General features: G+C 47.4%; 1 protein-coding gene and 1 pseudogene across 1 annotated transcript; both read right to left on the bottom strand.

Moving 5' to 3' along the window:
• Positions 1-27,378, bottom strand: part of LOC136578559 (zinc finger protein 850-like) — a 189,446-nt pseudogene that overhangs the window by 130,704 nt on the left and 31,364 nt on the right.
• Positions 12,902-17,728, bottom strand: LOC136578543 (zinc finger protein 484-like). The gene is made up of 4 exons (XM_066578680.1): positions 17,362-17,728; positions 16,683-16,780; positions 16,436-16,544; positions 12,902-14,146 (listed from the first exon to the last, which is right to left on the bottom strand). The coding sequence occupies exons 1-4, from the start codon at positions 17,444-17,446 to the stop codon at positions 13,002-13,004; spliced, it is 1,437 nt and encodes a 478-aa protein (XP_066434777.1). The 5' UTR covers positions 17,447-17,728; the 3' UTR covers positions 12,902-13,001.

The following is a 27,378-nucleotide window of genomic DNA, read 5'->3' as shown; positions in this document are numbered from 1 at the left end:
CCACCATGTGATCACCATGTAAAGGGTGGAGCAGAACAACGGAGAGGACAGTATGGCTGTAGGATAAAGGCCCAGTGATGATGTGACATGAGGGGGCAGAGCTCCTGTGCGGTTTGTATTCGTGATGGGAATTCTGGCCCTTTTTCGTCAGACATCTTTCCATAGACGGCTCTGACCAATACAGGATGGATGACCTGCTGCCTTATTCCTGTCGCTGCAGAAAGCCCCAGAGCTGTCGTCTGTTGAAAATCCCTCAGTGGGCCCCATGTGTAATGTGCCCCGCCCCCCCCTACTGCCCTGTGCTATACTTCTTAGTTCTTCATAACTGCACTCCTCCTGGCCACCAACAGGTCGTGTTTTCAGGATCTCCTATAGTAAGAACACCTGTGGCAATATCTGAGGCACCGGCAATAATTACATCACCTAAGCAATACTGAGGAAATCCTGAAAACATGACCTGTTGGGGGTCCCTGAGGACTGGAGTTGGGAAACACTCTCCTAACTAATTGTTCTCAGCACATCACTGCTGTGTGAGGGGCAAATGTCACCTGTTCAGCAGTGAAAGGGTTACTAGCTGCTGCTGCCTGGGAGACAGGAGCCGACGCCAATCATTCTCCATAAAGAGCTCTATCATAGAGCTGAGAGTTCAAGGCTGACCCATCACTAGTTTGTATGGAGGAGAAGTGATGGATTCAGTGTTTCCTCTTCTGTCAGCAATTGGGTGAGAGCTGGGAGCCAGGGGAAAGCTGGGAGTTGTAGTTCTCACCTCTTATACCCTTCTCTTTAATGTCCATTTTGAACATGCTGGGAGTTGTAGTCCCATTAGTGGTGACTAGGAACAGGTGAGAACACAGTGATCTATCTGTACTGGTTCTTAAAATCACAGAGGTAAGAGAAAAAATGTACAAAGACACAACTCACAGAAAAAGAAGCCAAATAATCCTCACCTGATACTGCAGGGCAGCCCAGTCACCACCACTGCCCTAGTAGCATGCAGACAGCCTGCTTGTAATATGAGGGAGCTAGATGTTCAGTGCAGACTCATGTGCAGCCACTCATCTCAACCCCAGATTAGAGGAGGGGTGACTGCAGAGAACGTAGTCTGCACATGTTTGTTCTCAAACATTAGTTTTTTAAAGGTAAATTTCATGAAAACCTGTGAAACTGCTGCCATAATTCCTGTCTATGAACTGCGTACCCTGATCTGTTACCTCTGGTACCGGCCACATCTCTGCCCATCCAGAGAAACGTGGATGGACACAAGCATGCATTCATACAGCGCACACTTCAGTTGTTGTCAAAGACAGGAATTAGGTCCTACCTGATAATTCCTTTTCTTGAAGTCATCCTGACAGCATACACCTGGAGGTTGTCCACTGGACACCTGTTGGGACAGGAAGCGGAAAAACACAAAAGGTAACTCCCACCACCGGCTCACCATTGTGTACCAAATAACTACAGTGACCCGGCTTTGCTTAACCAATACTTTTTAATACTTCATGTAATATAACTCAAGGGGAGGGAAAGCCCCTATGCTGTCAGGATGACTTCAAGAAAAGGAATTAACAGGTAGGACCTAATTCCTGTCTTTCCCTCGTCATCCTGACAGCATACACCTGGAGAAGTGCCAACAACCGAGGGCTTTTAGGGAGGGGCCACTGCCTGTAGCACCTTCCCCCCAAAGGCCATATCACGGCTGGCCCCCAGGTCCAGGCGATAGTGTTTAGTGAAGGTATGAGTGCTCGAACATGTGGCGGCCCTGCAGATCTGGTCGGTTGTCGTCTGGGCTCTCTCCGCCCAGGAACAGGCGACCGCCCTAGTGGAATGGGCTCTAACGTTGCCCGGGAGTGGAATCCCCTGGGATCTGTACGCATCTTCTATGGCCCTCCTGACCCAACGTGCTAAGAAGTCTTTAGTAGCGGCCCCTCCTCTGCGTGGACCCTGAAATTGAATAAAAAGGTTATTAGACTTCCTGAAGGAATGATTGACCTCCAAATACTAGGATTGCTCGTCTAACATCTAGATTATGGAACCTCTGTTTCGTGGTGTTACGGGGTTCCTGGCAGAAGGAGGGAAGGACTATGCACTACTCTCTGTGAAAGTCTGTGAGAACTTTAGGTTGGAAAAAGGGGTCAGGTCTGAACTCTATTTTATCCTGGAAGGTGGTCCTATACGGAGTCCTAATAGAGAGGGATTGGATCTCCTCAATCCATCTAGCGGATGTGATGGTGACTAAAAAAGCTACCTTATAGGAGAGGATCTTAACTGACAGATCTTCCAGGAGCTCAAAGGGATGCGCGCAGAGGGCCTGTAAAACTAGGTTCAGGTCCCAGGGGGGCATGGTTTCTCTTACAAAGGGGTGGAGTCTGACTGCCCCTTTAAGATATTTCCTAATTAGCCTATGGTCGCCCAAGGGGGAGTCAAAGAAGGCTCCAAGAGCGGCCACCTGGTCCTTAAGGGTACTAGATCTTAGCCCCATATCTAATCCATCCTGCAGGAACTCCAATATCTTGCTAATGTCAGGCTGTTGGAGGTCATGGATACTATGCCCCAACCATTTAGAGAAGGTATCCCAAACCCTAGCGTATATATCTCTGGGGGATTTTTTGAGGGTCTCGCATAAGGTAGTGGTTACCCTCCCTGATAGGCCCTGGCTCAGGTATTTAACCCGCTCAGCTTCCATGCCGCCAGCCTGAACTGTCGGACCTTTGGGAATATCAGGGGACCCAGCTGAAGGAGATCGTCTTTCTGCGGAAGATGTGGAGGGTCCTGTGTCGAGAGAACGGCCAGGAGCGGGAACCAGGGTCTCTTGGGCCAGAATGGAGCTACCAGGATAACGAAGCCTGGGGACCCCTGAATTTTCCTTAGGACCAGAGGGATCAGGGGGGATGGGTGGGAAGGCGTATGTGAGGTCCCAATCCCAAGCCTGGGACAGCGTGTCTATTCCCAGGGAGCCCTCGTCCGCTCCCCTGGAGAAAAACCGTGGACACTTTGTGTTCTCCCGAGAGGCGAACAAGTCCACCTGCGGTGTCCCCCATCTTCCTATAATTAGCTGAAATGCATGTGGATGTAGAGTCCACTCCCCCGGATCTATCTTCCTGCGGCTGAGATGATCTGCCATGGAGTTCTCCTGGCCCCTTATGTGGAACGCTGTAACGGAAGGTGTCCGCTGCTCTATCCACTCGAGAACTTTCGCCGCTAAGTCTTGGAGTTGGGGGTTCCGTGTGGATCCCTGGTGGCGAATGAGGGACATAGTTGTTACATTATCCGAAAAGATCTTAATGTGTCTACCCCTGATCTCTGTCTCGAGGCCCCGGACGGCCTTCCAGACAGCGCAAAGTTCTTTATAGTTGGAGGACTGAGTAGATTCCTCCCGGTTCCAGCCCCCCTAAGTGGGCCCCCCAGCCAGTTGCACTTGTGTTGGTAAAAATGGATACTGGGGATGCGGGATACCAAATCGTGGCTCTGGCAAGGTTGGTAATGGACATCCACCACTCCAAGGAGGACTTTATCTTGTGGGTAAGGACGACTATCAGATCCAGGGAAGCGGGTGACTTATCCCAGTTGCTCAGGATGAAGTCCTGGAGGGTTCTACAGTGTAACTGGGCCCAAGGGACTACCCCAATGCAGGATGTCATTAGGCCGAGGACACTCATGCCTCTCCTAAGGGAGACTTTGTTGGCGAGAGAAAGTGCCCGAAACTCATCCAGAATCGCCTTCTGCCTCTCTAGGGGGAGGGATGAACACTGGCGGTGTGAATCCAGAATAACTCCCAGAAATTTTTTCTTTTGTTCAGGCAGGAGACTAGATTTAACGGTGTTGATGATCCAGCCCAGTGATTCAAACAGACGGAGTGTGAGATTGACTTGGAACCGGAGTTCTGAAACTGATCCTGCTATGATCAGAAAATCATCGAGGTACGGGACGATCAACACCTTGTTAATCCTTAGTGCTGGCACCATTTCTAACACCAGTTTGGAGAACACCCGGGGTGCGGAGGAAATCCCGAACGGCAGGCACGTAAACTGGAAGTGAGAGACTGACCCATCAATCACCAGGGCAAATCGCAGAAACTGTTGGAAATCTGTGTGTATAGGGACATGGTAGTAGGCGTCCTTTAAGTCCACTGTGGCCATGACGCTATCTGGTGCGATTAAGAGGATTGCTGACCGCACTGATTCCATTTTAAATCTTTGATATGAGATAAGATTTATTCAAGAATTTCAAATTAATGATGGTTCTATAAGACCCGTTGGGCTTTTTAACGAGAAACAGGGGGGAGTAGCACCCCTTGAACCGTTCTTCTGTGGGAACCCAAGTGATGGCCCCTAGGGACAACAGCTCCTGCACCCCCAACTGGAGGGCCTGAGCAGACGAGGGTGACTGGCAGGGGGTGACTACGAACCTCCGGGGAGGAAAGGAGGAAAACTCGATTTTATAGCCCTCCGAAACTAGGCGTAAGGCCCAGGGATTGGAGGTCACCTCCTTCCATTTAAGGGCGAACCCCATCAGCCTACCCCCTACTTGCAGGGTCTTGGAGGGCGGATTCTCACCCTTTCCACCTTTGGGGTAGGACCAGCGTCCAGTTTTCCCTTGTATGTCCTAGAGGGAATAAAGGATGGAGGGTAGGAGGAGGAAGGCCGCTTGAAGGACTTCTCCTTGGGTAGTCCCTGGCTTTTCCAGGAGTGTATCCAAGGAAGGCCCAAAGATTCTATGTCCTTGGAAGGGCAGGGAACAGAGCCTGTTCTTCGATGCGTTATCCCCTGTCCAGGCCTTGACCCAGACTGCCCTCCTGGCTGTGTTAGAAAGGGCTGCTGAACGGGCCCCGAACCTCACCGACTCCATAGAGGCGTCTGCCAGAAAGCCGGTGGCTTGTTGGAGGAGGGGAAGGCAGTTGGAGATGTCTTCCCTAGAGCCCCTCTGGGAGATCAGCGACTGAAGCTGGTCCAGCCAGACCATCATAGACCTTGCCACAGATGTGACCGTGATGTTAGTTTTAATGGTCAGGGCCACAATCTCCCAGGCCTTTTTCATCGCTGAATCCACTTTGGTGTCTAGTGGATCCAGCAGTTGTGAAATGTCCTCAAAGGGGAGGGCTGCTTTCTTTGAAACCCTGGCTACTGCCAGGTCCACCTTAGGGACGGTTTCCAGGAATTCAATGTCGTCTGGTGCGAAGATCATTGGGTCCCTAAATTCTTTGCACAGGAAGAATTTTTGTTCCGCCTGCTTCCATTCCGTCAAGATCAATTGTTTCAAAACGTCATTAACCGGGAATGACGGTTTTGGTTGTGGTAGGAGCCCCCGGAACAGGCTATCTTCGAAAGATGGCTGCTGTGGCACCTCTTCCTCCACCTGCATGGTGAGTCGAACCGCGTTTAACAGCTGACCCAGATCTGCTGATGAGAAGAAGTATTTTCTCACATCTTCCATTGGTGGCATGGATTCTGAGGGAGAATCTTCCAGGAGTCCTTCCTCAGAGTCAGACTCTTCCATTTGCGTCCGCTTCGCCCTTTTCATGGGGGCGGAAGAGAAAGAGAGGAGAGAGAGGCTTCAATTTCCTCGCGAATCACGGATCGGATGTCCGTCATGGCAGAGGAGCCCTCTTCACGGACCACTTTCTCCGTACAGTCTGCACACAGTGGCTTGGTGTGGCCCTCTTCTAGCTGCCGCAAGCAGACCGGACATTTGCGTACGCGTTTTTTGGCCTCTCTTATCTTTTGCGCATCTCTGTCCTAAAGAAACGGAGACAGCAAAGGAACTTCCAGCACTTTGATATATTGGTCTCTCCTCCCTCCCCCCGGTACAAGACCCATAAGGAGGTCTACTCACAAGCAGGCTGCTCTCAGCGTCTTCTCTGGCTGACATCTTCAGTAAGATGCAGACAGGAGACATGCAGGGGAATCCAGCCCTTTAAATTTCAAATTTTGGCGCCGACACACCCACTTGAGCGAGGCCCTGCCCCCCACGTGACGCGGCTGCGCTGACGTCACGCCGCTGCGCCAGACCCGGGGGACATGCCGCACATACACAGGGACGCCGACCAAGGAGGAGCACACATGGAGCCGCTGCCTTACAGACCGCGCGCGCACCGACCGGACCGGCGCCCGAGCCCCTGCTGTTACCGAGCAACACACCGCCTGCCATAGGAGCGCATACCTCTGCCCTGATGGGCTGCTGGATCCCCGCTGGAGTCGCCGGGCCTCTGCTCCAAGCCCTCCAGGTACCAGGGCTGCTTCTACCAGTTCAACTACCCTCTGGGCAGCGTACTGGGGGAGGATTTTCCCACAAGGGGAACAGTGCTGGGTAGATCCTACGGGTGAGGGTCCCCTCGTAGGGTCTCACCCGCGCAAGCCCTGTCAGCCCGACCAGAGAGTCGTCCCCCCAGGGGCGCACAGGCTGCATGGGAGTCTTCTTTCTTCGTTCACCTCCAGCATACACCTGGAGGCTCCGCTTGGACTGTCCTGTAGGGACAGGAAGACACTGGTGAGCCGGTGGTGGGAGTTACCTTTTGTGTTTTTCCGCTTCCTGTCCCAACAGGTGTCCAGCGGACAACCTCCAGGTGTATGCTGTCAGGATGACGAGGGGAAAAGTCAATTTATAAAAGTTTTACCCTTTGAAGTAGATACTGCGCTTCTGACAAATACTTCTGGGGTGCTTTTGCAGAGGGTATGCTCTTTCTGGCAGTGTGGGATGCAATTATCTGTTAGGAGGAAGAGAAGGGATTCCTTGCATAACATATGTCCCTCTATATCACACGTGTCAAACACAAGGCCCGCCGCCTCATTTTATGTGGCCTGCACAGTGATTTTCAGTCGGCCATGTCACGGCCACACAGCAACCGAAAATCGTGTGAACCAAGTCACAGCTGCATCTCCCGATCATGCAGCCTGGTCCAGCGAGTATACGCCGAGCCCTGGATACTGTCGGGCAGGGGGAGACAGTTTAGCCCTGCTAAAAAACCATATCTGTGTAAAAAAACAAGTGTAGATCAAAATGTACCCTCAGAGGATCACAGGGATAAATAGAAATAAGATTTCCAGATTCAGATGGGGAAGTATAGCAAGAAAGCAGAGAGTTCCAGTCATAGAGAATACTCCAGGATACAGATTCAGATAGCCGACATCTGACCATATCATTCACGATACCTAGCTCCCTAGTTTGAACCTAACACATGGTCACAGAGGAACCGCCCTGAGAAGGGTTCCCTGTCAAGATCCTGCCCCTTAAAATACCTAAATGCACTTTGTAACAGCCTTGACCCTACGCTTTTCATCCCTTTGTTCTTCAATCAGTTTTATTGAGAAATTTTTGAGATAAAATAAACCTATCAAGAAGGTCACGCAGGACCTTGTGGAAAGAAAATTAATAGAAATGAGCAAGTATACTCGCCAAGGCACATTACTCGAGCGAGTAGTGCCTTAGCCGAGTATTTCCCCGCTCGTCTCTAAAGATTTGGGGGCCGGCGCGGGTGACAGGTGAGTTGCGGCGGGGAGCAGAGGGGAGCGGGATGGGGGGGGGGGAGAGAGAGGGAGAGAGAGATCTCCCCTCCATTCCTGCCCGCTTTCCCCCGCCGCTCCCTGCCTCCTGACGGCCCCCCGAATCTTTAGAGACGAGCGGGGAGATGCTCGGCTAAGGCACTACTCGCTCGAGTAATGTGCCTTAGCGAGTATACTCGCTCATCTCTAAAAAGTAACATATCATGTAATAATACAAAATGGAATAACAACTACTACCTCTCACCCTTAACTTTCATGGTGTCTAATACCCTCGAATGAGGATATAGATTTATTACCTCAGGTAGTATTTGGCCCGACAATAAGATTAAATCCTATCCTTACCAATATAAGGAAAGAAGAAAGAGAAGAAGAAGAGATGAAAAAGGAACAAAAGTGTGTGTGTGTGGTGGTGGTGGTGGGGGTGGGGGGGTGGTTGGGATTGAAGAAGTAAAACAAGAGAGAGGGGAAAGCAGGCAGGTTTAGTATTGCTATCCCTGCCATTCTGATGATCCACAGATGGGTCCTGCATTCATCATGCCTAAGAGAATAAGTCTTGGAACTCTGTGGAGGACTCAAATTCTATCCATGGCTGCCATATTGACAGGAACTTATCTGCTTCCCTCGCATTTTCTGCACACGATTCCTCCATGTGACACAGGTGTGACATCTCTTGTTGCCATTCATACGTGGATAGTATGTGAGTGGTCTGCCCATGGTGTGGTATGACCACCCTAGCAACTGCCAGGCAAGATCGTAGTAAACCTCTCTTTTAAGATTTAATTGAGTCTGGGAGTATAGAGAGGAGGGCAACCTGTGGGTGTTACGTATTCTCTTATGTTGTATTTAATTGTATGTGGAAAATATTTTGTCCCAAAAAGATTTTATCATGCTACAACTCCACCAGATGTGGATCATAGTACCTCTATCAGTTCCACAGCACCAACAAAGCTGAAGGGAATATAGTGTGGAGACGAGTAGGATATCTGTACCACGTTAATAGTATCTTGTAGCTTTTTTCCTGAGCCACACAGGCTATAGACAGTTTGTGTGTAAATATAAACTCCTTCTGCCAGTCGACCTGGAGGACCGTGACTCCCAAATCCTGTTTCCATGCCTGTTTAAAGTTAGAACCTGTGTTGTAAGTCTCCTTGGTCAGCAAGCCATAGATCAGGGACACTGTATGCGCCGGAGGGGACTGCAATTAAAACAACAATTTCTCAAAGGGTGTTAGTGCAGTACCAAAAGAGCAGCCATCTCCACGGGTAGAGAGAAAAAATTGCAGTTGATAATACTCTAACCAGGAGACATTAAAGGGGTTGTCCCGCGGCAGCAAGTGGGTCTATACACTTCTGTATGGCCATATTAATGCACTTTGTAATGTACATTGTGCATTAATTATGAGCCATACAGAAGTTATCAAAAGTTTTATACTTACCTGCTCCGTTGCTGGCGTCCTCGTCTCCATGGTTGCCGTCTAATTTTCGCCGTCTAAAATGGCCTAATGGCCAAATTAGACGCGCTTGCGCAGTCCAGGTCTTCTCCTGTTCTCTATGGGGCTCCGAGTAGCTCCGTGTAGCTCCGCCCCGTCACGTGCCGATTCCAGCCAATCAGGAGGCTGGAATCGGCAATGGACCGCACAGAAGAGTTGCGGTCCACGGAGGAAGAGGATCCCGGCGGCCATCTTCACCGGTAAGTATAGAAGTCACCGGAGCGCGGGGATTAAGGTAAGCGCTCCGGTAAGCTTTCTTTAGGTCCCTGCATCGGGGTTGTCTCGCGCCGAACGGGGGGGGGTTGAAAAAAAAAAAAACCCGTTTCGGCGCGGGACAACCCCTTTAAGGTCAACAAATCTATTCCTCAGCACCTGAAAGGACAGAACAGATGGACCACTAAGAATGTGATAAACCCGGGGGGTGGGGTCTTCCCGTCTCTCTCATCCCAAGAAACGATCTTGGGTATTATCAGGAGGAAACTCTGGGTTGCTAAAAAGCGGAGTTAGAGGACTATCCTCTACAGATAGGATTTTGAGTCTTAAAGTCTAATCGTCCCTTTCAGCAGATAGTTTGAGGAGATGGCAGTAGCCCTATCACTGGGTCTTATCCATTGGAGGAGTCTTATGGGAATCAGGTAGTCTACTTGTTCCAGGGCTACCCATTGCTTATTAGTAGCATGGTCTGCCAATCTAAAAAGTGCGTTAAGACTGCAGCTGTACGATAGAGTCTGAAATTCGGCAAAACTACTCCGCCATTAGTATTAGGATATGATAAAACTCTGTTTCCCAGTCGTGGTCTCTGTCGTCCCCATACAAATTTGATCGGGGCTGATCGTAATCTGTCAAAGAACCATACAGGAGGTATGATAGAAACTGCCTAAAAGATGTACAAAAACATGGGTAGTACATCCATTTTAAGGGTATTTATCTGTCCAAACTATGACAGGTCTTTAGTGGCATAAGAGGAGAGGACTTTTAATGTGCGCTCCAAGAGAGCCAGATAATTCAAGGGAAACAATTTGGAGTGGTCTGTTGGGATAAGTACTCCCAAGTATTTAATAGCCTTCTGTTGCCACTTAAAAGGGAAATGTTCTGTGATATGTTTTTCCTCCACTTGTGTCAGGGATATATTTAGAGCTTGTTTTTGAATAATTTTGAAGTTGGATAGATGACCAAAATACTTAAACTCTTGATACACCAGAACTGTGCGACAGCACACAATTACAAATTACACATCTGGGATGAAATATTGTAGGAGTCATTATTATGACTTTTCAATTTGAAAGGCTGCAATTCCCTCTTAAAATAGCATTTGCGGTAACGGTCAGTAAGGCTCAAGGGCAAACACTTAAGTTTGCAGGTGTACATTTAAAAAAAACATGCTTTTTCTCATGGGCAACTGTATGTGGCATGCTCATATGTATACAGCCCAATAAACCTTTATGTCTTAGCAAAAGATGACAAAACCAAAAAATATGGTGTACAGAAATGTGCTAACATAGCATAGGGCAGTTACATTCCTTTGACTATTTCAACTTTTTATGTTTCAATATACAGCAAAACGCAGATTAGAATAAACAATACAAATTCCACATGGACAAAATCGTGGGTAACAAGCTAATTAACAAATAAGCCCAAAGTGTCGGGCAGTAATTCTGGCAGCACAGACTACCGATCAAAAGTTTTATAACACCTTAAACGGTTACAGTTATTTTTTACATTATCACAGGTCACATCTAGCAAATAATGTGAAATGGTTCAAAAGGGAGTTAAAAACATTAAAAAATTCTGAAATTTGAACCTGAAACTCAACAATAGTCTGAATTTATGATTTTAAAGGGGTTGTCCCGCGCCGAAACGTTTTTTTTGTTTTTTTTTTAACCCCCCCCACATTCGGCTCGAGACAACCCCAATGCAGGGGTTAAAAAAACACACCGGGTAGTACTTACCCGAATCCCGGCGGTCCGGCGTCTTCATACTCACCTGCTGAAGATGGCCGCCGGGATCCTGTCTCTCTGTGGACCGCAGGGCTTCTGTGCGGTCCATTGCCGATTCCAGCCTCCTGATTGGCTGGAATCGGCACGTGACGGGGCGGAGCTACACGGAGCCGGCATTCTGCACGAGCGGCCTCATTGAAGACAGCAGAAGACCCGGACTGTGCAAGCGCGGCTAATTTGGCCATTAGAGGCCGAAAATTAGTCGGCACCATGGAGACGGGGACGCTAGCAACGGAGCAGGTAAGTATAAAACTTTTGATAACTTCTGTATGGCTCATAATTAATGCACAATGTACATTACAAAGTGCATTAATATGGCCATACAGAAGTGTATAGACCCACTTGCTGCCGCGGGACAACCCCTTTAACTGAAGGGCTTTTTTCAGGGAACACATCAAGGACAACTGCTCTGAATCCAAATTATGGTTTGAAATTGGATGCAAACTATTCCAACAATTGACTCAACGTTCGTAGATTACTTTCAAACCCTCATTGTATATAACCAGCACAGGAACAGACTCCATTGCAACACCCCTAGATTTGGACAGTTTTGCTCTTCAGGACCACATTGCTATCTCAATGACAAGAAAAAGACAATTAACCAAAGAAGACAAACACACAACTATAACCCTAAGAAATGTAGGTTTGTCCTACAGAGAAATTGACAAAAAAAGCCAAGGTGTCATTCAGTACAGTTTTCTATGCCATCAAAAGGTGTTAGAGCATTCTGTTGGGATCTGTTGTTCTACGTGTTCTCCCAGCAGCTCAGCTTCACAGGTGTGGTTGATTGTGCTGGCTGAGCGTGGTTTGTTTTTGCAGTGTGAGCAGTCTTGTGTTCCTGCTTATCTGTGCAGCCTGCTGTATCTTCTGTGCATGTTTAGTATGTTCTGGTGTGAGCAGTGTCATGCTTATGCGTGTCTGTGCAGGTTCTATTCTGTGTGAACTGTGTCATGCTTCTGTGTTTCTATTCTGGTATGTTCTTGTGTGAACAGTGTCATGCTCCTGCATGTCTGTGCAGGTTCTGTTCTGTGTGAACTGTGTCCTGCGGTGGGTCCTGTATAATCTAGAACTAGATAGGTTCCAGCGCAGGGACGACAGCTTAATGCAGCAAGAAATAAACAAGTTTCCATTTCAGCTGTTTAGAAAAGACTTCTATTTGCAAGTATGAGAGGCAGAGTATCAGTAAGAGAGCCACTGCTAAGAATGCAAAAAAAAGAAAACTTTCCTGGACCAAGCAACACCTCCAGTGGACTACATGCTGATGTCAAAATCCATAGAGGAGTTTAAGAGGGGACTAGATGTCTTTCTAAACCGCTATGATATTAGAGTATACAGACATTAGGTGACCAGCGGGGTTGTTGATTTCAAATGTTGATCCAGGAATTACTCTGGCTGCCATTATGGAGTCAGGAAGGATTTTTTTCCTCCATAGGAGCTAATTGGCTCGCAGTTTTGTTTTTTTTTGCCTTTCTCTGGAGCAACAAGAGGGAGGTTAAAACAGGCTGAACTGGATGGACATTGCCTTCGATCAGCTATTCATACTATGTTACTGAAGAGTGGAAAAAGCTCTTATGGACTTTTGTATGTCTTTGAATAAGTGAAGGGATGGTTCCCGAGTATGTGACACCAATTGTCAAATATGGAGGAGAAAGCGTGATGGTCAGGGGCTCTTTTGCTGGATACAGAGTTGGCAACTTGCACACTAGACAAAAAGGGCTACCACAGCATTTTTATACCACCTAGTTCGTCAGGTGTTGATATTACAGCAAGACAAAACATACTTCTAGATTATGTCAAAACTACTTAAGATAAGAAGGTAGGTAGGCTTCAAAGAATGGCCTGCAAAGTCTCCAGCTAATAAGCCTTCATATTGCCTGATTAATGTCTGAGAAGAACCTGATAAGATTTTAACATTTTATTAAGCATTTCCCACATTCCAAACACGAAACTGCTTTGTTTTCTCAATGTGAATTCTCAAAATTTAAATTTACCTGTAAAATATTTTACACATATAAAACATCAAAATGTCTTCTCCTTTGTGTGAATTCTCTGATGTCTACCAAGGTTTGATCTATCTATAAAACGTTTTCCACATAGTAAACATGCATGAGGCTTTTCTCCTGTGTGAATTCTGTTATGTATAGAAAGCTTTGATTTTTCTATAAAACATTTCCCACATTCTGAACATGAATAAGGCTTCTCTCCTGTGTGGATTCTCTTATGTACAACAAGTCTTGATTTTACTATGAAACATTTCCCACATTCAGAACATGAATACGGCTTCTCCCCTGTGTGAGTTCTCTCATGCTTAACAAGCCCCGATTTCTGTGTAAAAGCTTTTCCACATTCCGCACATGAAAATGGTCTCTCTCCTGTGTGAATTCTCTGATGTGCAGCAAGATCTGATTTATCCGTAAAGCATTTTCCACATTCTGAACATGAAAATCGTTTCTCTCCTGTGTGAATTCTCCCATGTTTAACAAGATCTGATTTAACTACAAAGAACCTACCACATTCAGAACATGAATATAACCCAACTCCGGTGTGAATTCTCTCATGTTTAACATAACGTGATTTATTTTTAAACCGTTTCCCACAGAGTGAACATGCAAATGGCTTCTCCCTTGTGTGAATTCTCTCATGTTTAACAAGATCTGACTTGTTTATAAAGCGTTTCCCACATTGTGAACATGCAAATGGCTTTTCCCCTGTGTGAATTTTCTCATGTAAAGCAAGCTTTGATTTATATCTAAAGCATTTCCCACATTCTAAACATGAATACGGTTTCTCTCCTGTGTGAATTATCTCATGCTTATCAAGATGTCCTTTTTTAATAAAGCACTTCCCACAATTTGAGCAGGAATATGGCTTTGATCCTGTAGGAAGTATTTGTGTACAAATACCTGATATTTTTGTACATTGTTCACGACACTCAAACCTTTTCTCTCCTTCCTGGCCCGCACTTGTGGTAGCAATCTGTGATCGGTCAGCAGGAGGTTCCTCATGATTAGGGGGATTAGCTGATAGACCTGTACTGTGAAGTCCTGGATGTACATTAAGGGTAATGAGGTTTCCTCCTGAAGAGTGCTGCAGGCTATCTTCATCTTCTTCTTTATAACTTACTGATAACATGACGTTTCCCTCAAAGTTTTTACTGGGATTTTCTGTTAGGATTAAAAATTGATTTTGTAATTTTTTTAAAATCCACAAAGTAGACAAATGTATATTTTATTAGGCTGCAAATAAACATGCAGTTTGTGATGTAATATTTGCAGTCAAAGCTAGAAATTGATCCATCGGGAAGGAGAAGAAATCCATAAGTGTATTCAAAGGAAGAAGAAGTAAAAGTCTTTCCTTTATATTTCCCATTACTTATGAATCCACTTCTGATTTTGGGTCAACAAGTAGCATCTAAACTTCATGTGCGATTCCATACTTGAGGTTGGAAGCCAGCTTCAAAGACGTGAACGGTTTTCCTTAGCAAGCTCACACTGATCCTGTTCCAACAATGGTGCAATTCCAGGTAACAAATAAGTTTATCCAACATGGAGTAGATAAAAGTTTCCAAATTTATTAAGAATCAATTAAAAAAAAGTAAATATTGGCAAACTGATGTTCAAGACCATAACTACTGACAAGTTTCAGACACCAATGTCCTTAGGGGTAGCTGAAAGCTACAACTGCTATGACTGAGGACATTAATGTCAGCATCATGCTCTTCAACATGTTTGGCAGTTTTTACTCTCTTAACTGATTCTTAATAAATTTGGACATTTTTAGCTACTCCTTGCACACTGGGTAAACTTGTTTGTTATATATGATTCCATCCTAACAAAGCTTTGTACTGTATAACACTAAAGGTCCTTTTACACGTGCAGCCAACCAGACAGGATTTTTATGCTGCGTAATAATCAATCATCATCAACAAACGTAGTAGGTGACAAATGGCCTTACTATCAATGATGAGCAAGTATACTCGCTAAGGCACATTACTCGAGCGAGTAGTGCCTTAGCCGAGTATCTCCCCGCTCATCTCTAAAGATTCGGGGGCCGGCTGGGGGCAGGGAGCAGCGGGGGAGAGCGGGGAGGAACGGAGGGGAGATCTCTCTCTCCCTCTCTCCCCCCCGCTTCCCCCTGCTCCCCGCCGCAACTCACCTGTCACCTGCGCCGGCCCCCGAATCTCATATTAATGGGCATACAATGACAGCAGTCAATCACTGATAGGACCGCCCCCTGGACTCCCAAGTCCAAAATGAGTAGAAGTTTAAATTAATAAATTACTAACTTGACTCACTCTTAATGTAGAAAAATTATATCTGAATCTGCTCAGCTACTCCGGCTCTATAACAGACTGCCGTCAGATTAGAAACCATGTTCAATGTGACAGGTCCTCTTTAAAAGGATCGACCCACTTCTAATTATTTCATTGCAGGAAGTAGACAGCTTTGTAAATTGTGCAGTGACCCAGGTTGGTATTTGAGTCCTATTGAAGTGAATGCAATACTAGGCCGATCCACTGCATAATGTACAACAGATAGAAGTGGGACAACTCCTTCCAGGCTGGAAACACACAAGTAGTTTTGGATGTTTATTAGGCACAGTATTTCTTGAATATATATTATATAGAGTGCCCTAAAAAAAAAAATTAAAAAAAAACAGTTCTCCCCAGTCGTTTTTCTGTTTTGTTGTATTGCAACCTGGAATTAGAATAGATTAACCCTTTCCAATCCATTTATTTTTTCTCACCCATTCTCCCCAGCTCCAAATAAATTGGAGCTGGGGAGAATGGATGAGAAAAAATACATTTTCCCTGCACCCTCCTGAACTGACAGAGTTCAGGAGGGTGCAGGGAGGGACCTGCTTACTTGTCTGGCGTCTTCCGCCTTCTCCTTCTGCCTCCCGGCTCGGCGATCATGTGACCGCTGGGGTCAGGTGGCACCTGGTGGTCACATGATCGCCGGGCCGGGAGGCAGAAGGAGAATGCACAAGACACCGGTCAGGTAAGCAGGTCCTCCCACGGTGCAGGCTCCCGGCTCGGCGTTCATGTGACCGCTGGGGGTCAGGTAACTCTGGCGGTCACATGATCGCCGGCCGGAATTTCTATGCATTACATAGTGCTAATTGAGCGCTATGTAATGTGTAAAGGAGAAGACAGAAAGGGTTAAAAACCCTTTCTGCCTTCTCCTCGGGGGTCCTCGATGAGGACCAGTGCAGGAGTGCATCTGCACCCAATGTGTCTGATGATCGGGTGCAGATGCACTCCTGCACTGTAGTGTCGGGCCTGCCCCGACATCGGAGCTTTGGAGGAAAATCATGATCTCGGGGCAGGCCCGACATTGGATTGGAAAGGGTTAAAATTTAGATTTTAAGTAATAAAGCTGACAGAATAATCCCAATTATACTAATACCTGAAAAAATAACTGACTTGACTTTTTCCATTCATTATTACATACCTGTGGTAACATCTACTGGAATCTCCTCCTTCACGTCTCTCATACACGGGTGATCGTCCATCATCCGCTCTTCTTCTACCTCCACTTTAATATCAGTCACATCTTCCCCCTGATTTGTCATATGTAATAATTCAGTATAATACAGCAGACAGGAGGAAAATCTAACAGACCACCAGAAGAGACCCCCAAAATCTATGACTGCAGGACCCCCATATATAGATCTAGTGTAGGGCTCAGCATTATCTACCTGATGGTCCTCTAGGACATCAGGATCTTCCGCTGGACAGTCCTGGGAATACAGAGGACGGGGACATCTCTCCGGGGGAATTCTCCTACTGGTTCCATCTGTGGTGACACAAGCACACAGTGATGACTACATGAGCTCCTGTATATCTATAGATCACACATGGCTCTCAGCACCCTCACTTCTATACCAAGATAATATAATCAGCTCCTCAACAAAATCCCCGGCTCAGAGCTTCTGTCTATACACTAATTTTCACTTTCACTTCTTCGTCAGGAAATCCATCTTCAGCGGGAGGAACAGACTCGAACAATTCTGGATTTAGATTGTCTGGTGAAGAAAACAAACTATCAAATATTTCATTCGGGAAATGTGAATGTCTGTAGATGAACCCGCAGTGACCACCCTCATCTTATATCAGACAGACGGAGAACCTGTAGTAAGGAAACAACTAAAGCTTCATCTCCTCCAGGAAACCACTGAGGTGCTGGAGAAAGCTGCAGGCTGGAGGATAGCATTAGGTTTATTGGGAACTCTTTTACTATGAGCCGCTGATGGCATCTTCATAATTGTGACTTAGATACAATCAAAACCATTTTATTGACAATCCGTACTGAAATCTGGAATTTCAAAAGGTTCATTTACTTTTTAATAACTTGCAACTTTATCTAATTCTCCTTACCTTGTGATGTCAGAGGTCGGGGATCCTCCATCATGACCTCCTCGTACAGATCCTGGCGTCCTCCTATATACTCCCACTCCTCCATGGAGAAATAGACAGCCACATCCTGACACCTTATAGGAACCTGACAACACAATATCCAGTCATCACCCAGACCCCTCCTGTTACTGTATAATGTCCCCCATCCCACGCAGCATCACCTCTCCTGTCAGCAGCTCCATCATCTTGTTGGTGAGCTCTAGGATCTTCTGCTCATGTATCGGGGAGGGAGGCTCTGTGATGGGGAAATGACTCCTGCCCCATCCTCCTGACTCCTGGAGATGGATGATGGGAGTCACACCGTCCCCAGATGTCTTCTTCACTATTGTGTAATCCTGTGTATGAAGAGACACTGAGAAACATCATCATGTGCACAATAATAAGAGATACAAGTGACGTCACATCCCTTTAAATCCCCATAATTAAGCCATTGAGAGGTTGCAGAGTAACGTTCCTGAAACCAATTTTTCCACCCTTGCCCCTCTCACCTGTCACACTCTGGAGGTCTCCTCTGTGTATTCAGGTCACTTTCCTGCAGTGCAGCCCCCTGCCTAATGCTTATCAACGACCATCTTTCAATTTCACATATATCCCATGATGCAGCAGCACAGCATTAGATGAGGCTATACCATTTTTTGTCTGTTGGGGGGTCAGTTGAACTATCAATACCTTCTATATTCACTTAAATAAGCTATAGACCATAAGTATACAGTCTGGAGGATGAGCTGTGATCTCCTCTATTATAACTGTGTGACAGGAGCTGTGAGCTCATCTTCAGTAACTGTGATAGGAGTGTCTGTGTAGTGACCCAGAAGGGTCCTACACAAAGAACGCATTGAAATCAATGGGCTCTATGATCTGCAGATAGTGCAAAAATATGCCTGTGTGAAGCCGGACTAAAGATGATATAAATGTAGAAGCGCTCACCTCTCCGGTCAGCAGGTAGAGGATCTCCAAGGTGAAGTCTAATATTCTTCTGGTGATCTCCTTCCTGTCCTCGGCCATCCTTGGTGGGTCATTCAGGAGAAGGAACGGATTGGATGAACTGGAGGTTGTAGAACCGCAGGAACCTTTATGAAGAAAGGAGCGGCTGTAAATCCTACAGGAACATCATCATATGTGATATACAGAACCTCACTTAGGGCTCGGTCAGACGAGCGGAGATCCGTGCATTTTTCCGTGCGGAACTAAATCTACATGACCACGTCCATTGCCACCCATATGTTCTATCTTTAGAAGGTGTGGATTTTTGCCCGCACACGTGGTGTGTTTTTATTTCCGTGCGGATCTCCGCTCGTCTTACCGAGCCCTTCAAGAGCAGCCAAAGAAAAGCTTCTCAGAGCCGTCGCCACATGGATTAGAGGGGATCCTAATACGGATAGTTATATCCACGGGACCAGGAGCTGCGAGGGCCGTCAGGAAGAGCGGCTGCCAGGTAATGCTGGAGGTACTGCAGTGTATGTGGGGGCAGCAGCTCACACACCGCTAACCTCCACATGTAACATGTATGACCCCAGCAGACGGTATCACAGCATCACTACAAGCACAGGAACACGTGATGGAAACTTACCTTACAGTTGGGAGAATGGCTGATAACAGAGAGAACACCAGCGACTACCTGCAGGACCTGTGATGACGTCACCACCATGTGATCACCATGTAAAGGGTGGAGCCAAACAAGGGAGAGGACAGTATGGTTGTGGGATAAAGGCCCAGTGATGATGTGACATGAGGGGGCAGAGCTCCTGTGCGGTTTGTATTCGTGATGGGAATTCTGGCCCCTTTTCGTCAGACATCTTTCCATAGACGGCTCTGACCAATACAGGATGGATGACCTGCTGCCTTTTTCCTGTCGCTGCAGAAAGCCCCAGAGCTGTCGTCTGTTGAAAATCCCTCAGTGGGCCCCATGTGTAATGCCCCCCCCCCCCTCCCCCTCCCCCTCCTTACTGCCCTGTGCTATACTTCTTAGTTCTTCATAACTCCAGTCCTCAGGGACCACCAACAGGTCATGTTTTCAGGATATCCTATAGTAAGAACACCTGTGGTAATATCTGAGGCACCGACAATAATTACATCACCTGTGTAACACTGAGGAAATCCTGAAAACATGACCTGTTGGCGGTCCCTGAGGACTGGAGTTGGGAAACACTCTCCTAACTAATTGTTCTCACCACATCACTGCTGTGTGAGGGGCAAATGTCACCTGTTCAGCAGTGAAAGGGTTACTAGCTGCTGCTGACTCCGAGACAGGAGCCGACGCCAATCATTCTCCATAAAGAGCTCTATCATAGAGCTGAGAGTTCAAGGCTGACCCATCACTAGTTTGTATGGAGAAGTGATGGATTCAGGGTTTCCTCTTCTGTCAGCAATTGGGTGAGAGCTGGGAGCCAGGGGAAAGCTGGGAGTTGTAGTTCTCACCTCTTATACCCTTCTCTTTAATGTCCATTTTGAACATGCTGGGAGTTGTAGTCCCATTCGTGGTGACTAGGAACAGGTGAGAACACAGTGATCTATCTGTACTGGTTCTTAAAATCACAGAGGTAAGAAAAAATGTACAAAGACACAACTCACAGAAAAAGAAGCCAAATAATCCTCACCTGATACTGCAGGGCAGCCCAGTCACCACCACTGCCCTAGTAGCATGCAGACAGCCTGCTTGTAATATGAGGGAGCTAAATGTTCAGTGCAGACTCATGTGCAGCCACTCATCTCAACCCAAGATTAGAGGAGGGGTGACTGCAGAGAACGTAATCTGCACATGAGAACTGACACCAAGCTGTTCTCAAACATTAGTTTCTCCAAGGTAAATTTCATGAAAAACTATGAAACTGCTGCCATAATTCCGGTCTATGAACTGTGTACCCTGATCTGTTACCTCTGGTACCGGCAACATCTCTGCCCATCCAGAGAAACATGGGTGGACACAAGCACGCGTTCATACAGCGCACACTTCAGTTGTTGTAGAAAAGTCAATTTATAAAAGTTTTACCCTTTGAAGTAGATACTGCGCTTCTGACAAATACTTCTGGGGTGCTTTTGCAGAGGGTATGCTCTTTCTGGCAGTGTGGGATGCAATTATCTGTTAGGAGGAAGAGAAGGGATTCCTTGCATAATATATGTCCCTCTATATCACTCGTGTCAAACACAAGGCCCGCCGCCTCATTTTATGTGGCCTGCACAGTGATTTTCAGTCGGCCGTGTCACGGCTACGCAGCAACCGAAAGTCGTTTGAACCAAGTCACAGCTGCATCCTCGCTCATGCAGCCTGGTCCAGCGAGTATACGCCGAGCCCTGGATACTGTCGGGGAGGGGGAGACAGTTTAGCCCTACTAAAAAACCATATCTGTGTAAGAAAAGAAGCGTAGATCAAAATGTACCCTCAGAGGCTCACAGGGATAAATAGAAATAAGATTTCCAGATTCAGATGGGGAAGTATAGCAAGAAAGCAGAGAGTTCCAGTCATAGAGAATACTCCAGGATACAGATTCAGATAGCCGACATCTGAGGGCGGAGTCTAGCTGATGCCAGAGTAAGATGCTTTCCAGCCGGGCTCCCGCTGCACCTGCCGGCAAAAAGCGCTTACCGGGCTTCAGACGGCAAGCAGAACACACCGACGGTTCCATGAGGAAAAGGAGGACCACGGGGAGGACACAGGAGGCGGCGGAGGACGAGCCACAGAAGATAGAGAGATTCTTCGGCAGCCGCGGACCTCCGACTTCCGCATCTAGGATGGCGCCAGACCACGTGTGCCCAAAGCTGAAGGAACTGAGCGGAGCCAGCAGGGAGACGAGCGGCATGGAGGAGATGGGAGCGCTGATGCCACTAGCACCACCAGGGACAGATAAGTGCAATAATGCCCCCAGGGTGGACCCCAGCAATGTCGGAAGCGGTGACAGCCTTACTCCCTGGCCAGACAGCATAGGCGAGGGAGATCTGGAACAATCCCCTCAGCCAAACTCAGCCCCATATGAGGAAGATGGCTGCCCCACATACGGCCCCATGAGCCCACAAAGCATGAGAGCGCAGGCTGCCCGCACAGAAGGCAGCGGGAGCCCTGAGTACACCAGGGGCTCTCGCCAGCCACAGCCTCGGGGGGGGGGGGGTCCTCTGGTGGAAACCGGGCACCACACCACATGAGCCCTCCAGAAAGCACCTTAGCTCGTCCAGATGGGGGTAGTAGTCTCCCACAAAGGTCACGCATGAACAATTCCGCGACAGCCAAAAACCCACCAGCTAGCCCGACCTCTACATACGGCTCCTCTACTGACGACGACTGGGACTGGAAGGAGCATTTAAGATCTCTCCCGACAAAAAGGGATTTCCAGAGGCTGGAGACCTCGCATAAAGAGGCGTTGTCCCTTTTACATCAAGAGCTCAAACACGTGGGGCACCGCCTAAACACGGTGGAGGAGACCTTTCCACACTTGACGACCACAGTCAAGTAATAAATGCTCAAGCCCTTCAAATTGCAGATATACTGGCGCATATTGATGACCTTGAGAACCGTCACAGGCGCAATAATCTGTGGCTAAGGGGTCTATCCGAGGAAGTGGCGCCCCCCCCAACTAGAGGAGTGGGCCCGCAACTTCTTTGGCTCACTGCTGAAACGTAATCCTGACCAACCGGTCCTAATCGACCGCATACATAGGACTCTCGGCCCTAAACCAGGTGACCCTAACAGGCCGCGAGACGCTGTGTGCCGCATACATTACTTCAAAGAAAAAGAGGCCATCATGAAGTGCGCCAGAGACAGAAAGGACACTTTAACTCACAATGGCACCCCTATTGCAATATTCTCAGACCTGGCGAGACGCACCCTACAATTACCCAAAGCTGTAAGGCCCTTGCTGGATGTTCTGAAAGCCAACAAAATGTTCTACCGCTGGGGATACCCCTTTCAGCTCACGGCCTCGAGGAATGGCAGGACTTTCAGATCCCCTGCTGATCTCCCCAGATTTCTAGGTGCCTTAGAACTCCCAATGGTGGCATTGCCGGATTGGCCACACCAGCCATCACTACCCACTCCCGGCCCCAGAGAAGCCTGGCATGAGGTGGGATCCTCGGGGCCCAAAGCCAGCAACCGCACCAATAGACCGCCACGTTGACTGCAAACTATCCAGGCGAGCCGATAAGGTCCCTCGAGATGGTTGAAGTGTCCGGTTCTGTCGTTCCTAGGCTCTGGTGTTCTACTACGAGCCGTCGGGTTCTGTTCTGTTCTGCTTTATGTTGCCGAATAGTTGTGTCTATAGCTCCAAGCACACCTGCTCCTTGACCAGATGATCGAAGCGTACTTGAGCTGATTGATTGTCGGTTACACATGTTATTAATGTCACAAATGTTATCATTGTTGCCTGGTATTACGGCCTTTGTGACTGACTGAGTGGTATGCCGATGGGGACGATGGGAGACCCGGGTTGCTCGGGTATCTGTGACTTTCCCTCCTAACTGGGTTGACGTCACCATAGTGTCATCCACAACTGACCGTAGGTTGGTTCCCCGCTAGTTGGACTGGGAACATACTTCCTAGTCGACAGAATGTTCGTTTTCTGTCACCTTTTCCCTCTATCTTTTCCCCTTCTTAGTGTTCTCTCTTCTCTCTCTTTTCAATCTTGGTCCCGGGAACTGTGGATCGTAATGGCACCACTCTCACCTATTAACACACAACCATGACTAACTTATCTTTCTGTACCTATAATACCAGGGGTTTGAACGCCCGGGCCAAAAGGGGTCAGATCCTAGCACATTTGCACAAAAAAAGGATTGCGATAGCTATGTTCCAGGAGACACATGATAGAAAGGATCACGTCCCCAAGGGCAACAACAAATATTATACAAACTGGTATCATAGCACACATCCAGACAAGAAAGTCTGCGGAGCGTCTATTGCAATACACAAGACCCTCCCCCACAGAGTTCTTACTTCCAGGGTGGACACTGAGGGCAGATACCTTTTTCTTAAAATTGATCTAGGATGCTGCATAATTACAGTTGCTAATGAATATCTTCCCAACACAGGTCAGATTGCTTACGCCTGTCGGATGCTGAGGGAGCTGACTTAGTTCGCCGAGGGTTCACATATCATGCTAGGCGGTGATTTCAATCTCACCCTGGATCCCGCTCTGGATGCTTCGACGGGTAAGTCCTGTCTATCCCTGGCGGCCCTGCGCAGATTGTGGAGAGGATTGTGCAAGCTGAAACTCATTGATCTCTGGAGGACACTCCATCCAGAGATCAAGGACTACAGTCACCACTCCATCGCCCATAACAGCTATGGGCGCTTGGACTACCTATTTGTTTCCCACGGTCTTCTGGACTGGAACCCTAGGTGTTCAATTGGCAACTTTATATGGTCAGACCATGCACCTGTCTACAAAGCCTTGTTGGGGAGGGGGAGGGGACAACACGGGGGCTAAACAGTTGGAGACTTAATGACAATCTCCTAGGTGATGCCTGCTGCCTCCAGGAGGTCAGGCGGACAATACTTCCCCAACCATTCAATGGGAGGCTCTAAAATGTGTCTTAAGGGGAGTCTTCATTTCCCACGGGACAAGACTAAAGAAAGACAGGGTAGCAAAACTGGCGGACCTGATATCTAGGCTAGAAAGGGTGGAGCAAGCTAATAAGTCCAGCGCTTCTCTGACCTTAAAAACGGAGATCTCAACATTCCATCAGCAAATTTTGGGGAACATGGATCAGGCGTACCTACACTTGAGAGATAGAATAAAAGGAAGGGGGGGGAGGGTACTACGAATTTGGCAATAAATGTAGTTCCTGGTTGGCGAAAGCATTAAACTCATGGGAGAACCAGTCACACATCTTCGCTATGAACTCAGCAGACAAGGGCAAAGTTCATGCAACAAATGACATCCTAGAATGCTTCAGGGAATTTTATGGGGAGTTATATAACAGAGGGGACAACTGAAATACCAACGATCGACCAATACTTACAAAAACATGCTCCAGCAATAATCTCGGCGGAAAGCGCGGAACGGCTGGAGGAGGACATATTAGATCAAGAGATATTAGATGAAATTAAAAACCTGAAGATAGGTAAAAGACCAGGGCCAGACGGCTTAACGCCTAGGTTTTACAAGATATGTGGAGATTTGTTGGTCCCTATACTAAGTAGAGCTTTTAACGCGGTATCTGAAAACTGTCCATTCCCATATCAAGCCCTGCAAGCAATTATCAGAGTTATTCCAAAACCAGGCAGAGATCCCATGTCATGCGGGAATTACCGTCCAATATCTTTGCTAAACGTGGACACCAAAATATTTGCCAAAACATTAGCCTCCCGTCTGCGCCCTCTTGTCCCTGGGATTATCCACAGAGATCAGGTGGGATTCGTGGCGGGACGTGAAGCTAGGGACAATACGATACGGACCCTATCACTGATAGAGAGATCGCGAGAAGAAAATAGCCCCTTATGCCTCCTCTCAGTCGACGCCGAAAAAGCTTTCGACCGCGTAAGCTAGGGGTTCTTGGAGGCCACATTAAGGAAGATAGGGCTGGGTAATAGGACGATTAGCTGGGTAATAACACTTTATAACAACCCCACAGCGCAGATATGGGTCAACGGGAAGCTCTCCAACCCAATTAACATAAGAAATGGAACACGGCAGGGCTGCCCGTTGTCACCGACACTTTACACCCTGGTCATGGAGTCGCTGGCCAATGCCCTGAGGGAAAATAAGGAAATACAAGGCTATAAAACAGCTAAACAAGAACATAAGGTTGCCCTGTTTGCTGACGATTTGCTAGTACACATCACTAATCCTAGCCAGGCATTGCCAGCTATCCTACAAGAGTTTAATAGATATAGCCAGGTCAGCAACTTTAAGATTAATTTGAGCTAATCAGATATTTTAAACATCACACTCCCAACATCGGAAATCACACGACTTAAACATCTGCTTCCCCTGAGCTGGTGAGAGGATAATATCAAGTATCTAGGGGTAGTCCTCCCTTCAGATCCCGGGAAGATATTTGACCTAAACTACGAACCTATGTATTTCGCCATGACGAAAGACCTTGGGAGATGGAGATCGACGACCCTCTCGTGGTTTGGCAGGATAAACACTGTTAAAATGAACTCCCTCCCTAAACTTCTATATTAATACCAAACGTTACCCATACAGGCTCCGCGGAATTTCTTCATTAAACTACAAAAGGCTGTGACGCGCTTTGTGTGGGGTGGAACTAAACCGCGTTTAAACTTTAGATTATTAACCCAACGAAAAGAGAAGGGAGGGACAGGTCTACCAAACTTGCTCCTCTACTATAGAGCTGCCATCTGCAGGATGGTCCTGGATCTGGTCCATGAGGGGACACCTAAACGTTGGGTCGAACTGGAACAGGAGGCAACGGCGGGTAGGATCAGGGGTCTCTTTTGGCTACGGGATGGGCTAGGAAGGAGAGGCATTAGAGTCTCTCCTCTGATAAACTCCCTACTGAGAACATGGGATGGCTTTGCGAGACGACACGATCTGGTAAAAGTTCCGGAACCTTGGACGCCATTGAGAGGAAACCCGGACATCCCTCAGGGAGACTCGGGACTACCCTTACTAGATGGGTTGGGCATTGAGTTTCCCAGGGTCAAGGATGTGGTGGACGGAGAAAGTCTTAAGCCATTAAGTGTTCTCTTGGGGAACGGGAGACAGATGACAGGTGCGTGATTCCAACAATTTCAGATAGGCCACTACATACGAGCCCTAGGACCAATCTCAGACCTGACATCATCAAACACACCTTTTGAAGCACAATGCGTGAGACCTCAGAGGACAAGAGGAGAGATCTCCGCGATCTATAGCTTCTTGGTGGCCGGCGGGGGGACTGGACCCTGGAGGAGGTTTCAGGAGGTCATGGGAGAGGGAGATGAAAAAGGAGCTGACAGGGGAAGACTGGGACAAAGCCATATGTCTGACCCATAAAATGACGATCTCGAGCAGTCATCAGGAGCTAAACTACAAACTAATAAAGAGGTGGTACGGTAGGGGAGTTTCTGACCTGTGTTGGCGATGCTTAAAAGAGTTCGGTACACTCTCACACATATGGTGGTCATGCCCTCAGGTTAAGACACTCTGGAAGGAAATAGAGTCCCTGTATAATGCTCTGAACAAGGGATCCCTTACATTGACCCCCAAGGTGGCCCTCCTGTCGATCCCCCTGGGATCTATAAAAACTAACAGGAGAAGTTCCCTCAGGTTTTATCTCCTAGCTATGCGAACGGTGGTACCGAGGCTATGGAGATCCCAAGACCCTCCCACAAGAGTGAATTGGGTGACCGTCCTAGAGGAAATAGGCCGTATGGAAGAACTGAAAGCAAAAGATGTGAAATACTCCGCGTATCACGCTATTTGGGAACCCTGATTAACGTTTCGTAGATCCCCATGGTTTGATCAATGGCTGGTGAGTGGAGCTTTGCCTAACTAACAATAAGTTTGTAGCAGTGTGAAACGGACTTGGGACCAAGATCTCTCTTAACCTTCGCTTTCTCTTATCTGCTCTTTATATCTATCCTCTCCTCTCTGCTTTGCATACTGTTCTTTATATTTCCTCTAGGATTCTTACCTCTACACCCCTCCCCACCTGTGAGGTTCGGAGGGTACCCATAGGCGCCCTTACGGGACACCCCTCCCCTATTCTGTCTTTCTCCTTCTTCTCTCCCTAAATCCTATGAAGTTACATAATTTAGTTATATATAAGCGTTTGTTCGAAGCAACTATAGGTAGCAGTAGATTGGGGTAGGTGGGATGATAAGTTCTATGGGAAAATCTACTATGCAAGAATATATTAAGTAAGAGCACCGTCATGAAGCGAAAACTTACAGCAAACGAGGGCAAATTTTGTGACTTCTTGGTTTAGACGAGGATTTAATAGTAGTAATGCTAAACTTTGAAATGCTTTTCATAAAGATTGTACTATGGAAAACCTTAATAAAATACATTTTGAAACAGATAGCCGACATCTGACCATATC

Source organism: Eleutherodactylus coqui, chromosome 9 (assembly GCF_035609145.1).
Source record: "Eleutherodactylus coqui strain aEleCoq1 chromosome 9, aEleCoq1.hap1, whole genome shotgun sequence".
Lineage (NCBI taxonomy): Eukaryota > Metazoa > Chordata > Amphibia > Anura > Eleutherodactylidae > Eleutherodactylus > Eleutherodactylus coqui.
The sequence above is the reverse complement of the archived record's forward strand: the minus strand, read 5'-3'. Positions and strand labels throughout refer to the sequence as shown.